Below are 13,518 nucleotides of genomic sequence, written 5' to 3' on the forward strand. Positions count from 1 at the left end.
AGGCAGGAGGATCTGGAGTCTAGGGTCATCCTCTGCTACATAACGAGTTTGAGGCCAGCCTGGGCTACATTTGACCCTGTTTTTCCCCCTTTTAAAAACAAAACAAAAAAAGGAGTAAACATTATTTTTTTGTTAGTTTTTAGGTTTTTAATTAATGTACTTCTAGTTAATGGTCCATCAGAAAGTTCTATTTTTTTCTGGAAGTCTTTATAAAAGAAGGTTTTATTTATGTTTTATAGGGTAATAACATTAAAACAAAACTCATTTTTTAAAAATGTATTTTATTATGAAAAACCTCATAAATATACAAAATGTAAAGAAAGCAATGGCAACATGGGGAAGCCCCATGCTTCCATCCCCCAGCTCCAGCAGCTGTCCCATGCTCTGTCCTCACTGGCTGGGTCCCTGCCTCGCTTGCTCGCTCACTTGCTCACTCACGTGTGCTGGCTTGGGTCCCATTGAAGTGGAATATTCTTACATCTGAATAGTTTAGAGACCCAAGTGTCCCTAGGATGAGGTATGTTTTAGATAGCTAAGGCATTTTTAAACATTAAATACCAGTCAGTGTCGATATTCAAAATCTCCCTATCTTCTTGCATTTTTACAGTCTGTTTAAATCAGGATCTAGCAGGATCTCAGTCTTGAATTTTGTTTGTTTTTCAAATTCCATATTAATGTATAGATTTTTCTATGTTTTCATATAACTTTTTTTAGAAAACTGAGTTGTTCTACACATTGCTCTTCAGTATATATTTTAATGAGTCTGTACCTATAAACTTTTATATCCCGTTCCCTCCTAAATAAACTGTCAGTGAGAAGAAAAAGCTAGTTAAAAAAAAAAATCAAATAGACTTACCTTACTGTTTCTAGGGCATCATTTTGTTTGCTTTTGTTTTGTTTGTTTTTGTTCTATTTTACAACTAGCATGTTCACACGTGGGGAACACGCAGCTTCTAGTATTGGCTTCCAACACTGTTTAACATTTCTTGCCAACACTTAACAGGGGCACTTACACATAAAAGCCAGAATTTTTTTTTTTATTTTAATCATAATGACCCCATGTGCCCAAATGTCAGGCAGTCAATGAGTCTAAGAAGTTCATGATCAGATAAGGGTGTGGCTCTGAGTTTACCAACCCCCTGTAGCATGCTGCCTCTGTGACTGGTTCTCCTGTGCCCACCTCAGTTCTATGGATATGTTGCCTGCCCTGTGGGCATTTGAATTCTCGGTGGTCAGAGACAGGGTAAATCTTCAGTTACTCTTCCCAGGTCACTGGGCTAAGGAGTGTGATATGGGAGGGAATAAAGATTTTGGAATTAAATCAATGAATTGTCTTGCTTGCTGTCTACCCTCGGGGGACAAAAGTCACACCCCCAAATGCAGGCACCACCCAAAAAGAAGGGCCTTCAGATCAGTCTCATGTAAAAAGCAGACAAGGACACAGCGCACACCGCACAGAAGTTCGACTCCAGTACAGAGGGCATCAGTTCTCAACGGAGAGCCACAATATAATTGGGGTAAGAAGTCAAACATGTGTAACCATTCTGAAGAAAGCAAATTGTGAGAAAAGACAAAAGTAGCATCAGAACAACTCAAGAACTCAACCTTGCCCGCGCATCTCTCCAGAAAAGTCTCTCGAGAGTCCAAAGCTTCCCAGGGCAGTGTTGCTCAGTCACGGGAGCAGTTTGTTACCTATGACGCGTGTTTCTTGTTGCTGCTGAGTTCAGGAACGTCAGGCTCATACACAATGGGGCTGGCCAAGGACTTCTCAGATCTTTCTTCAGAAGTTTCCTCATTTGTGGCTGTGGTTAGGATCTTCTGCCTGTAAAAGGAATGACGGGTCACTATATCACGAAGCCTCAAAGGATAGAGGGATGGAGGTGTTTGCTGGTGGGTAGGAGAACTTTCTTCCTGCCTGAGGAAGCAGCCTCTCTCATCATAGTAATTGGTTTAAATTTGGTGAAATGTGGTGTTTGGGAGATCATATTCCTAATGGATATTGATGTGCTAGGTGACCTATCTTCTAGATGAGTGGTTTAAGAAGCCTCTTCAGGGAATGGTGGTTGTGATTGGCAACTAGTCTCTGATTGGCAACTAGTCTCAACAGGAGCTAGAATCAGAGCGCTAAAACCCACTGAACTCTGAGAAACAGTCCTCAGTCATGGGCCTGAGCAGCTCAGAAACCCACTGACAATTTTCCTGTTTTACACAAAAATAAGCACGTGGGAGAAAAAGCTAAATACATAGTCTGCCTCAGATGAAAAGTCTACCTCCATAGTGTGTGTCCAGGTCCAGAAATTTACCTCCTTCCGAAGATCAGGACAGTGCAAGGTGTTCCTGGTTTGTCCTGACCTATCAGTCACTTGAACACCCTCCCACTCTCAAAAGCAACTCAGCCAAAGCCCCCTGAGCAAAGGACCCATACCTGAGGCAGTTATTTTCTTCAGTCAGGATCTGTATGGTGTACTTATATTTGTCTTCAGCTTCGGCAAGCTTCGTCTGAAACAATTTCTCTAGATTTCCTGCTATAGCTTTCTAGAAAATAAATTTGAATAGCTGTCTTCCCCAGAGCCCTTGGGACATAGCTCCTGGGCAGAACAGCACAGTTCCCCAGCTTCCTCTCCAGCCCGGTTCTCAGTCTAACCAGGACTTGCCTCTCTCTGGAGTTCTATCTGGCACTGGTAAAGGTTTGTGTTCAGGGTCTCCAGAACAATAGCTTGTGTCCGCAACTCAGCTTCCAAGATCTGCACAAGAGGAAACTGCCTCAGGACGTCATGCTGGTGTAATGTCCCCAAGAAAGAACTCGGGAATACTCCCTTCTCCAGGGCATTTGGAACACAACGCACTCTGACAACTTCAGGCGTGTTCTCTGTACCACTTACTGCCAACCAGTCACCATGCCGCCATTTCTACCTTCTCTCCCTCCCCCTCCCGTGTCCTACTCTTCTGACTCCCAGCCACTGCTGCTGAAGCAGCCTTCCTCAGTCACCGTGGTCATCAGCCACTCATCCACTGCATTGTCTTTTTTTTTTTAAGGTTTATTTTTTAAGATATAGCATTTTATGACTTTCTGAGAATTTCTTACATGAATACGATGCATTTGATCATATTTTACTCCCACTTTCTCCTAACTAGATCCACCCTCCACCTCTTCCCAACTTTGTGTCCTTAAAAAATTTAATATTTAATTTTTAGTGTGTGTGTAGGGGTGCGCATGTGTTCACATGTGCAGGTACACATGTGACTGTAGGTGTCTGTAGTAGCCAGAAGAAAGCATCAGGTCTTCTGGCACTGGAGCCACTAGGCAGTTGTGAGTCACCTGATTTGGATGCTAGGTCCTAAGCTCTGTTCCTCTGGAAGAACAGCAAATGCTCTTAGCTGCTGGGACACCTCTACAACCCCATTCTGCATGTTCTTTATTACAACACCTCTTCCTAGTGACTCCAACTCTGTGATATTCTGAAAAAGATGAAACACTAGAGGCTGTAAATAGGTTTGTGGGTTCTGTGGTTAGGGAGAAAATGGAAGGGAGGATGTTGGGAACAAGTGTTTTTAGATCAGGAAACTATTTTGTTTGACCCAGTAATGGTGGATACCTGACATGATATATTAACCAAAACCCATAGCATGTATACCGTAAAAGTGATCCCTGGTGTAAACTGGGGATCTCAGTTAGCAACAGTATGCTGATACCGACTGCTCGGTAACTAGTACGTCATCTAGTGCAAGCTGCTAGCAGGGGAGCATGGAGAGTACTGAGAAAGATTACATGGGAACGTTCAAGATGGATGACTGAGTGGAAATTTCTGGTTTCTTTGGAGACTCAGTTTTTTTTCTGGTAACTGAGATGATATTTAGCTGAGGCAGGCACCTGGTGTTTTTCTGGAAGCTGCCTGGAAAAAGGGCATGTGATGTTTTGCTGGAGTGGACACTTGAGACAACATGTGATGTTTGGAAAGGGTATAAATATAATCCAACAGACAGTGGACGATGCTGTATATGTAGTTTGAGTTCGCCTTGCCACTCTTTGCTGATCTTCACTGGGCTTTGCTGGCACTGGTCTTCATGCACAACACTGTGGCGTTGGTCCACCTTGCCTTCTTCACTGGTCATCATCTGCTGTGACTTCATAGAGAGAAATGCACCAAAGAACTTCTGGTGATGTTCCAGAGGTTTCTTGCTGCTTCCATGGACTCAAGCCAATTGGCAAAGCCTCGAGGTTTCTTCTTGGTCAAATTGCCATTGCTGATTTATGAATGGTGTTTGTGAGTGGATCAGGCTGCCGCTGTTGCTGAGTCATGTGACCTGAACTGCTGTTATTATGACCATGAAGATTGGAATTGCCCCAAAGAACTATTTCTAAACAGGTTCACACCTTCCTTTGCCCTATAAACTTTTTTCCCCACTACCTCTGGTGGGTGGTGGGCTAGAAGGGAGGCTAAAGCATTTAAGAACCTTAATTAAAGTAGGGTTTGAAAAATCTAAGCACACAGATGACCAACTGAACCTCATTTTTCTGCAAACCTAAATCTGCTCTAACAGGCAGTCCACTGAAATTACTTAGAAACACATTACTAAGGAAAGCAGTGCCAAAGAGCCAAGAAAGCAACGTGCTTTGGAGTTGATACGGGTATTAGTGTGGCTAGAACGCAGAAAGCCAGCAATATGCCAAGGTGCAGGCATGCAGTCAGTCATCCTGGAGGTCATGGTGAGCTGAGAACAGCAGGGGCCACTCAACAGTTTTAGGGGCAGATGAGTTTTTCTACTGACACCCTGTTGTCTTCATCTTCTTGCTCCATGGAGCATGGACTGAGGGATGGGACATGGCTGAAGAGAGGGTGCGTCTGTAGCTAAGCTGAGGAGTAATAGGGTGGCTGAGGGTGGCTGAGCTGCCATGAGCTGGAAGGAGGAGACTAGAGTCTGGAGCTCAGAGGTGAGGTCAGGCTGAGGCACTGACCCATTAGCAACACAGAGTGGATGGTTAAGTTGATGGGAACCATGGGGCCACCTAGTGAGAAGAAAGGTAAAATAAAGCATTCCAGGCTCAGCAACTCGGGGACAAGAAGGACATATCAAGAAGATGGAGGGGCAGCCAGCCAAGTAATGGAAGCACCAGATGCCCAGGGAAGGAATGACCGGTAGCATCTGAAGCTTGGCTCATCCTAGGTGAGCAAGGCAGTGCAAGCTTTGGATTTAGTGATTTCGGAGTTACTGGTAATTTTAGCAAGACAGTCTCAGACAGTGAATGGAAACAGATGCTGGGCTGAGCTATGGAGGGGAACATGTCCTAATGGTAGGCTGTCTCCCACATTCCAGCTCATCAGACCTTCCTCCACCTTGTTGACAGTCCTCACCTCAGGTGACATTCCTCTCCTCAGATGCTTCCGGTGGCTCTCACAGTCTAACCCAGATTCCTTAATGTGGTGGCCAGACTACTGAACTACCCTGTGCTGTTTCCTGTGGGGCTGTGTAAGTTATTTCTGGCTTGCCGTGAGAACTGTCTCAAGGATCACAGAAGACAATGCTCCTGACACTGTGCTCCTGTCTCTCTGCCTGTCCTGCCGCTTTCTGTGCACACCAGCTCCTTTCATTATGTTGACTTGGAACTCTCTCTCTCTGCCTTGTCCACATTCTGAAATTCAGAAACACCTATGTGGTATCCACATACCACATGCCACACGGTAACCCTTGCTGACCTGATGCAGATGTGCACCCACCCCCAACACAGCTCATGCTTCTTTCCTCTGAAGAAATGATATCACACTTATATTTTATCATAAACATATCTTTTTCTGCCTGTATGGTTGTACATGCCTCTAATCCAAGCACTTGGGAGGCAGAGGCAAATGCTCTGTGTGCATTAGATACCAACCTGGTCTACACAACAGGTTCCAGTCAGCCAGGAATACACCAAGACCCTTTCTTAAACACAACTAAAACAAAAAACAAACGAACCAAGAAGATTCACCACACATCTCTCTTCCACTTTGTCATCTTCATAGTACACTGAGGAACACCTAGAGTTACTGTGTGCATTTTGTTAGGCACTGATAAGGCTAAAGATATCAACCAGATCGGTCTCTTTCCCCAGGTTTCAGCCCACTTAGTCCCTCATCTTCTCAGACCCTAGAGAAATCCCCACATAGCACACATCCTCCATGATTCGTGAGCTGGACATTTAACATCACTGAGTACAACTGCATTAAGCTCAGCACTGTTCCAGGCTGAGCTTATGTTCTTACACTCACGTATCCATTCAAGGATCAACTGGTGTTTGTTTAAAGCCTAGAGTACACCAGGTACTGTTTTAGGAAATAAGAATTAATGGTGAAGAAAACATACAGAAAGGCCTTCCTTCACTGAATTTATCTGCTTGGATGATTAAATTAATGTAGAAAAGCAAAACAGAGAAAGAAAAGTGTCGGAGCAGAGAGTTGAGCCTTTAAATAGAATGACTCCCCGGAGGCTACCATTTGAATGAAGACCAGAAGATGGGAAAAATGTTTGTCATGGAGAACTCGGGGAAAGAGATGTCTAGGTAGAGACCGTCAAATGCAAAGACCTTCAAGGTAGGGCACTCTATCCCTTTAAAGAACCAACAAGAAGTCCAGAGGCCTTTGGAGAGGAGTTGGGAGAGAGAAAGGAGCAGGTAGAACAAGCCCTCAGACAACACAGGGCTGAGACTGATTCAGTCCCACCAGCCAGGCTGGAGCAAACTGATGCAGAGAGGTCTGGAGGACTTTCAAAAGGGGTGACTCTACACCAAGCTTTAATTCCAACTAGCAAGATTCAAAAGGATCACACTGCTTCCAAACCACTTAACTGCATCCCAGAATAAAGTCTGTGAGCAGGTAAAGGAATATAAAAACATTCAGTACTCAACAAGCTAAGCTTCACAATGACTAGTACCTACTGAAAATTCAGCAGATTTGCAAACAAAAGAAGCCAGGCAGAAACAGACTCAGAAATTATACCTATGATAGAATTAGTAGAGAAGTTCAGCAGAACTGTTTCCAGAATAGGACTCTCTGGTTCAGAGGCCATGTTGTCTACCTTGTAGGATATTGCAGTGTGTTTGCCAGCACTCTAAGATATGATTTCTTCTTGATGTTTGTGCAGTGACTAGTCTTTTTCTTAGACATGTCTATTCTGGATACAAATTAAATTTATCAGTGAAAAGGGAAACAAACGTTTTGTTTTGTTTTTTCGAGACAGGGTCTTTCTGTATAGCCTTGGCTGTCCTGGAACTCACTCTGTAGACCAGGCTGGCCTGGAACTCAGAAATCCGCCTGCCTCTGCCTCCCAAGTGCTGGGATTAAAGGTATGCACCACCACTGCCTGGCGAAACAAAAGTTTCTTTTGTTTAACAGATTTTTTTTATCCGCCTTCACACATGACCTTGTGTGTCTTAGCAAGAAGGAGCCCAGCAGAAACCAACATGTGTAAGGTACACACAAGAGAGGCTTAGAGACATTAGGAAGATTGACAGCTCAGAGGGAAGAACATGATTGTTGTGGTTTGAATAGGTATGACCCCATAGATTCATGTGTTTGAATCGGTCATAGGGAATGGCAATATTAGGAGATATGACCTTGTTGAAGGAAGAATGCCACTGTTGGGGCAGGCTTTGAGGTCTTATGTCCACTGTGATACGCGGTCTCCTGGGGATCAAGATGTAGAACTCTCAGGTTCTTCTCCAGCACTATGTGTACCTGCATGCTGCCATGCTTCCTACCATGATGATAATGGACCAAACCTCTGAACTTGTAAGCCAGCCCCAATGAAATATTGTCCCTTATAAGAGTTGTCTTGGTTATGGTGTCTCTTCACAGCAATACAATGCTAAGACAATGATGTTCTGTGTTTTAAGCCCCACTCCACATAGCTGTTATTCAACACTGATGACCATGTAGCCTTTGCTGGTCTCCTTGTTCACAGCTGGCTCTGAGAAAGGCTGCATTTGCTTCCTATAGAGTCCAAAATTCATTTTGACTTACAGAGTTCAACACTTAGGTTTGGGTGCTCCAATAATTGTACTGGCTTGGTTAAATTCATTTCATTTCCCCAGGTGTGTATAGCTTGGAAGGCACAGGTTCATAAAGCTGAATGGGAACACTTACCTCTTTGGATTTTCTTAGCTCCTGCATCTGCAGGAGATCTTCATTATGTTGTCTTATGAGCGCCTAAAAACAATTGTATTTGGAAAGGTTAGCACCACGGTCTGGATATTCTTTTAGAGAATTAAGAAGCCACCGGAGGATTCAGGAATACAACACTTACTGAAGTTCAGCATTATCAACTGGTGGGTATGACAAGCTCTAAGATTCACACAGAAATGTAAAGTTAAGATCATCCCAGAATACAATACCAAAGCTAACAAATAAAATAACAAGAGGAAAAACAAAACAAAAGACCAGTAGCAAAGTCAGACTGTCTGCTTGTACTAACTGGCTTTATGTGGTGGTATCAAGACAGTGTGGTGTTGCCTTGGGTGTAGAGAGACAGTTAAGCAGAATGGGAAGAGAATCTTGCCCTTTACTCAAAAACATCAATACAACTCATCAAGGGAGAAAAATTTCTTTTTTCAGAAAGGATGATGGAATAATTGTCTATCAGTATAGAAAAATTTCCTACGACTTCTGCTTCACTCTATACACAAAAAATATTCAATATGGACCATAGACTCAGAAATGCTGAGATCATAAAGTTTCTAAATATACACACACATATATACATACATACATACACACACACACACACACACACACATACACACACACACACATATATATATATTCTCCATGACTTTATGATAGGCAGTAGTGTTATGGGGAAGGCAGAAAGAGCTTTTAATTCTAAAAAGAAAAGAGTGATAAGCTGCCTTTCATCAAAATTAGAAATTCCTATACATTAAAAGATGTTTGCAAAATGAGAATGCAAACCCCCAGTAGAAGTTTTAATTGCAACATATATTCAAAATATTTGTATTATCCATATTTTTTAAGGACTAGAAGAGTTGAACAGGCACATCAAAGAAGGTAGTAATCTATCAATGCCAATGCCTCCCCCAACATTTTAGAAAAACTGACCGTGTTTAGTCATCAGAAAGACTTAAAAAAAAAGGTGACTATCACTTCATATTCATCCCCACTATAATAGCCATAATTAAAGACTGGGTGGTCTAAGTGTGCAGGATTTGGTGCAGTCAGAATTCACATATTTAAGATGTCAGAGTAAAACATTTCTACTTTTGAAACCACAGATTTCCTACATGTACCCTGGAGCTTTAGTAATACACTCCAAGGAAAGTAAGAGAGCATATTTATGAATCATTTGTACAAGAGTGTCCATAGAAGCTTTGTTTAAAATCCAACAAGTGAAATTAATCCAAATATTATGAGCCAGTAAAGCAAGCACATTGTATTGACATTTCTACACAGCAACACTGCTGAGCACAGCTGGACATGGGCTCCTGCTCAGAATCCTAGTGCTAGCAGCCCAAGGCAAGGTGGTCAGGGTCATCCTGGGTTGCACATCAGCTGGAGTCCAGCTTGGGCTACAGAGGGAGATCTGTCTCAAACCACTTTTACAAAAGGAATTTATGAATGTGAAAAGCAAATAAGAAAATTTTATCGGTTATTTTTAGGAGAAAACAATACATTAGACGTCAGAGATTCTACGTCCACATTACGTTTTAAAACCTGAAAATCGAGCAATGCTGCTTTTTGGCTAGTTTGAACTTGGTGGGCCAGAGGTGACAGTGGAATGTGTCCACTGTTTCTCCTCCTCCTCAACTGGTTCTGCGCAGATGTGGGCCCTGCTCTGGCCTGGTCTTGCTGTTCCTGTGATGTCCTTCCAAGGGTAGGCGGGGTCTGAGGCTGGAGGTAGGGGATGATATCTGAGCACTCACTAGTCCACCTCAGAGGTACAGGAATCCCACCGTCCTCCTGTGAGCTCCCCTTGGCCACCAGAGCTTTCTGTTGGATGGAGATGATGGTGGAAGGATCGAGAAGGGTGAAGAAGTGGGGGTGCGGGGTGGAGGGTGCGGTGGGGCAAAGATGTAGGTGATTCAGTCTGGGTCCAGACAGGGAGCCTGGAGAGAGTGCTGCTTACAGTTCCAACAGACACGATGAGTCAGAAAATGATCTGGACAGAAGCAGGGGCTTTCCACAAAGCACCCTGACACATCAGGAAGTGAGGTTTGTTGAGAAAAGGAACAGGACTGCTGCCAAGAGAAAGCCCTAAGCAGAATTTCATCAACTGTGATAAGGTTGGAAGTGCTGAGACTTGTAAAAGATCATTACTGAAGAGGTCAGCAGAGAGAGTGCCCAGGAAATACATATTTGCGGTTTTTGAGACAAAATCTCTCTCCATAGCCCTAGCTATCTTAGAACTCACCCTGTAGACCAGGCTGGCCTCAAACTCAGAAGGAGCCTCCTGCCTCTGCCTTTCTAGTGCTGGGATTAAAGGTGTGCACCCCCATACTTGGCTCGATATTAATAAATATTAAAAATAAATCTCACTAAGAAAAATCAGCAAAGAAACCAGAGAAGAGTGTCTGCATGGAAAGGCAAGAGGGAAATATCAAGTGTGAGAAAGTCAGCTGAGGGAGGGGAGCAGAAAGGAGGAAAATGAACAATGCAACCAAGTTAGGGAGGAAAGCCAGAGTGGGAGATTTAAGGTATGGCTGGAAAACACAAAAGCTAAACCCAGCTTCAAAGACTGACACGGAAAACCCATTGAAGGTTCACAGGTCTCCATGTGGAACCCTGGTCCCCAGCTAGCCTGTTATGGAGTCTGAGATTCCTGTAAACAGACCACAGACTCAATCTAGACTATAGTTAGTTAAATGTATTGATCCTGTTAGTGTGACAACACTCTCTGAGGCAAACTTGAGGTTGCTATGTGAAGAGGACAGAGGGAAGGGTTTTTAAAGGTTAAAAACCAGAAGACCTCGAGTATCTGCATAAGCCAATCAAGAGTGGTTCAGCTCTGCCAAGTGTAGGTAGTCCAGGTGACCTGGAAATGGTCCTTGGATGTCTGCATACACAGGTTACTGAAGCTGAAGGGCAGTGATAGTCACGGCTGCACATTCTGGGTGGGGGCCACTGAGTCACTTACTCTCAGGAACTGGAGTCACACAAAATGCCTGTGGGTACCAAGATGGCTGCCTAGCACAAAATGGAGTTTCTTTACCCTGTCACAACTCAGTTCCACAGAAGCCCATCCTATGGTCCCTCCCAAAGAAGTCTGTCAGAAAGAGGAATAACCAACTCATTTTCTCTGGTGGCTCTGAAGGACAAAGTGACTTTTGCCTTGGTGAGCGGAGTTCAGAGACAAAGATGGCACTCCTTTACCTGGAGCTACTTAAACTTAACAATTAGAATTAAAAAAAAAAAAAAGAAAACTGTTCAACCTTGTGAGGATTGATGAGCACCATCTTTTATCCTGGTACCTGCAGTGTCCTTAGATGTTTGCTGAGGCGGGTGCTTTCTATGTTTGGTTTTTATAAATTTTTGAAGGTTTATTGGGAACATTGCAAGGATGCCTAGCAACTGTGTTTGTGTTTATTTTGTAATAAGTTATGCTATCAGAACATCGGAGCCAACTGTTTTTTTTTTTTTTTAACAAAACAAAAACTACTGATAAACTGAGTCTATGGTGGTAGAAAGCAGAAGAGTGGTTGTCTGGGGACAGGTGAGAGGAGATGGGACTGAAGGAAGAGGAATTAGCATGATGGTTAGAAATGTACACAGAAGCGAAATATTAAAAACATCGACAATATTGCACAACTCTCCATTTGCATGAAAGGATGGATCGATCTAAGAAAGCATATCGCTTGTGTATTTGGGTGATGCCTAAGACCTGATCCTAGAGTGACCCTCTCTTCTGCTAGGGAAGTATGGGGCTGACAGCCCCATGGTGACAGCCTTACAGAGATTCTGCCTCTCTAACATGACCATGTTGGCTGCCAGCAAACCTTTGGTGCATCTAAAGCTCAGAGATCAGCAACTGTAAACTGGTGGGGGGTTGGAATGCTAACACGTTCTGCTTAGTCAGTGTCTAACTGTTTGGAAACATCTTGTCTATGATATTCTTATTGGCGAGGAGGTACATGGATCTTGCCTTACCTTAGCTTTTAGAGAGTCATTCTGATTTAGAAGGAGTGGTACATGACCAAACTGACTTGACTAATTGACACCAGTGCCTTTTCCTTCATTTATAGAAAAGACTGGAGGTTGGGGGTGGTATTCAGAGGGGCCATGTTGGCAAACCATGAGACTCTATAGGTTTTGCACAATTAATGTACTGCTATTTCTGATTCATTACAACTTTCATTCCAAAAATTCTGCAGCAAGACTGCCTAGCTATAAAGGACTCCAAGACAATCATTCTCCAACTTGGCTTCAGCTGTCAACTTGACACAGCCCAGAGTTACTTCTTGAGTGTGGGCATGCCTATGGGGCATTTTCTTGACAGCCAATTGATGTGGGATGGCTCAGCCTACTGTGGGTGGAACCATCCCTAGGCAGGTGGTCCTGGCCAGTGTAAGAAAGGCAGCTGAACCAGAATGAGCAAGCTAGAAAGCAGTGTTCCTCTGTGGTTTCTGTTTCAAGTCCCTCCTGCTTTACTTTCCTGCATTGGAAGCGGAGGATGAATAGTCCCCCCGCCCAAGATGAAATAAATCCTTTTCCTTCAATTTGCTTTTGGGCATGGTTTATCACAGCAATCAAGCGTAAACTAGAATAGTCATTCTTTTTGCATATATTTCCAGGAAAGTTGAACAAAGAGGAGAGTATGTCTACTGAGACAAGAAAAGTACCAGAGTACCGTAGGCCCACCAGGCTCAGCTGGTCCGCCAAGACCACTTTCAACTAGCTCCAGTTACCTCTTTCTCTCGAGTGAAATTGTCAAAAATAGCAGTGAAGGACTCGTTCATTTTCTTCTTTTCTTCTTCTGACTCTAACTCAAACTTTTTTGTTATCCTATGTTCTGTGGAGGTGATAAAGAAAAGGCAGGTTTGTGTGTAAAGGCTGGGAAAGCAGGCCAAAGAAAAACCTAGGGTAACTGAGAACAGGGCTGGTTCCAGGCTGGACTGAACCTGAGAGCCTTTCAGCCTGGGCTGGGTGCTCTGACCTCAGCTAGGGAGATGCCTGGGGTGAGGTGGACCTCCTGTGTGCAGTGACAGAAGCCACAAGGGATCAGTCCGCTGCATCTCTGTTCTTTCTTTGCTGTGTGGTTTAGTGTCTGTCTGCTGCTTGTCTTTGTGTCTTCTCTGCTGAAGTAATTAATGGCTGTGCTTTATTGGGCATTTTTCTCTTTAAAGCTCTTGGTTATCCAGATTAGTCTTAATAAAATTTCACACCTAGCCCTTGGGCAGAGGTAAGTTCACTTGTTCTCAGTGTTGGATGACCTGGCAGGAGAGTCCTGAATAATTTTAATTCAAATTTCAAATTCAAGAATTACTCCTGGAAAGGAGAGGAGGAGCTAGGAGATGAGAGAGAGAGAGAGAGAGAG

The 13,518-nt window shown here is 43.6% G+C and overlaps 1 protein-coding gene across 2 annotated transcripts in view; it reads right to left on the reverse strand.

Moving 5' to 3' along the window:
* Window positions 1-1,497: 1,497 nt before the first annotated feature.
* Window positions 1,498-13,518, reverse strand: part of Flacc1 (flagellum associated containing coiled-coil domains 1) — a 30,501-nt gene continuing 18,480 nt past the window's right edge. Inside the window, exons 11-15 of one of the 2 annotated variants that reach the window (XM_028765696.1) lie at window positions 12,890-12,993; window positions 8,121-8,183; window positions 2,655-2,744; window positions 2,426-2,535; window positions 1,498-1,822 (exon numbers count right to left, since the gene is read on the reverse strand). In XM_028765696.1, coding sequence (XP_028621529.1) covers window positions 1,693-1,822; window positions 2,426-2,535; window positions 2,655-2,744; window positions 8,121-8,183; window positions 12,890-12,993 — 497 coding nt within the window. In that variant the 3' untranslated portion in view covers window positions 1,498-1,692. Of the gene's footprint in view, window positions 1,823-2,425; window positions 2,536-2,650; window positions 2,745-8,120; window positions 8,184-12,889; window positions 12,994-13,518 lie in introns of both variants that reach the window. The other variant, XM_028765697.1, reaches the window with a different exon arrangement.

Source organism: Grammomys surdaster, unplaced genomic scaffold, assembly GCF_004785775.1.
Source record: "Grammomys surdaster isolate TR1022 unplaced genomic scaffold, NIH_TR_1.0 165, whole genome shotgun sequence".
In the NCBI taxonomy this organism is placed as follows: domain Eukaryota; kingdom Metazoa; phylum Chordata; class Mammalia; order Rodentia; family Muridae; genus Grammomys; species Grammomys surdaster.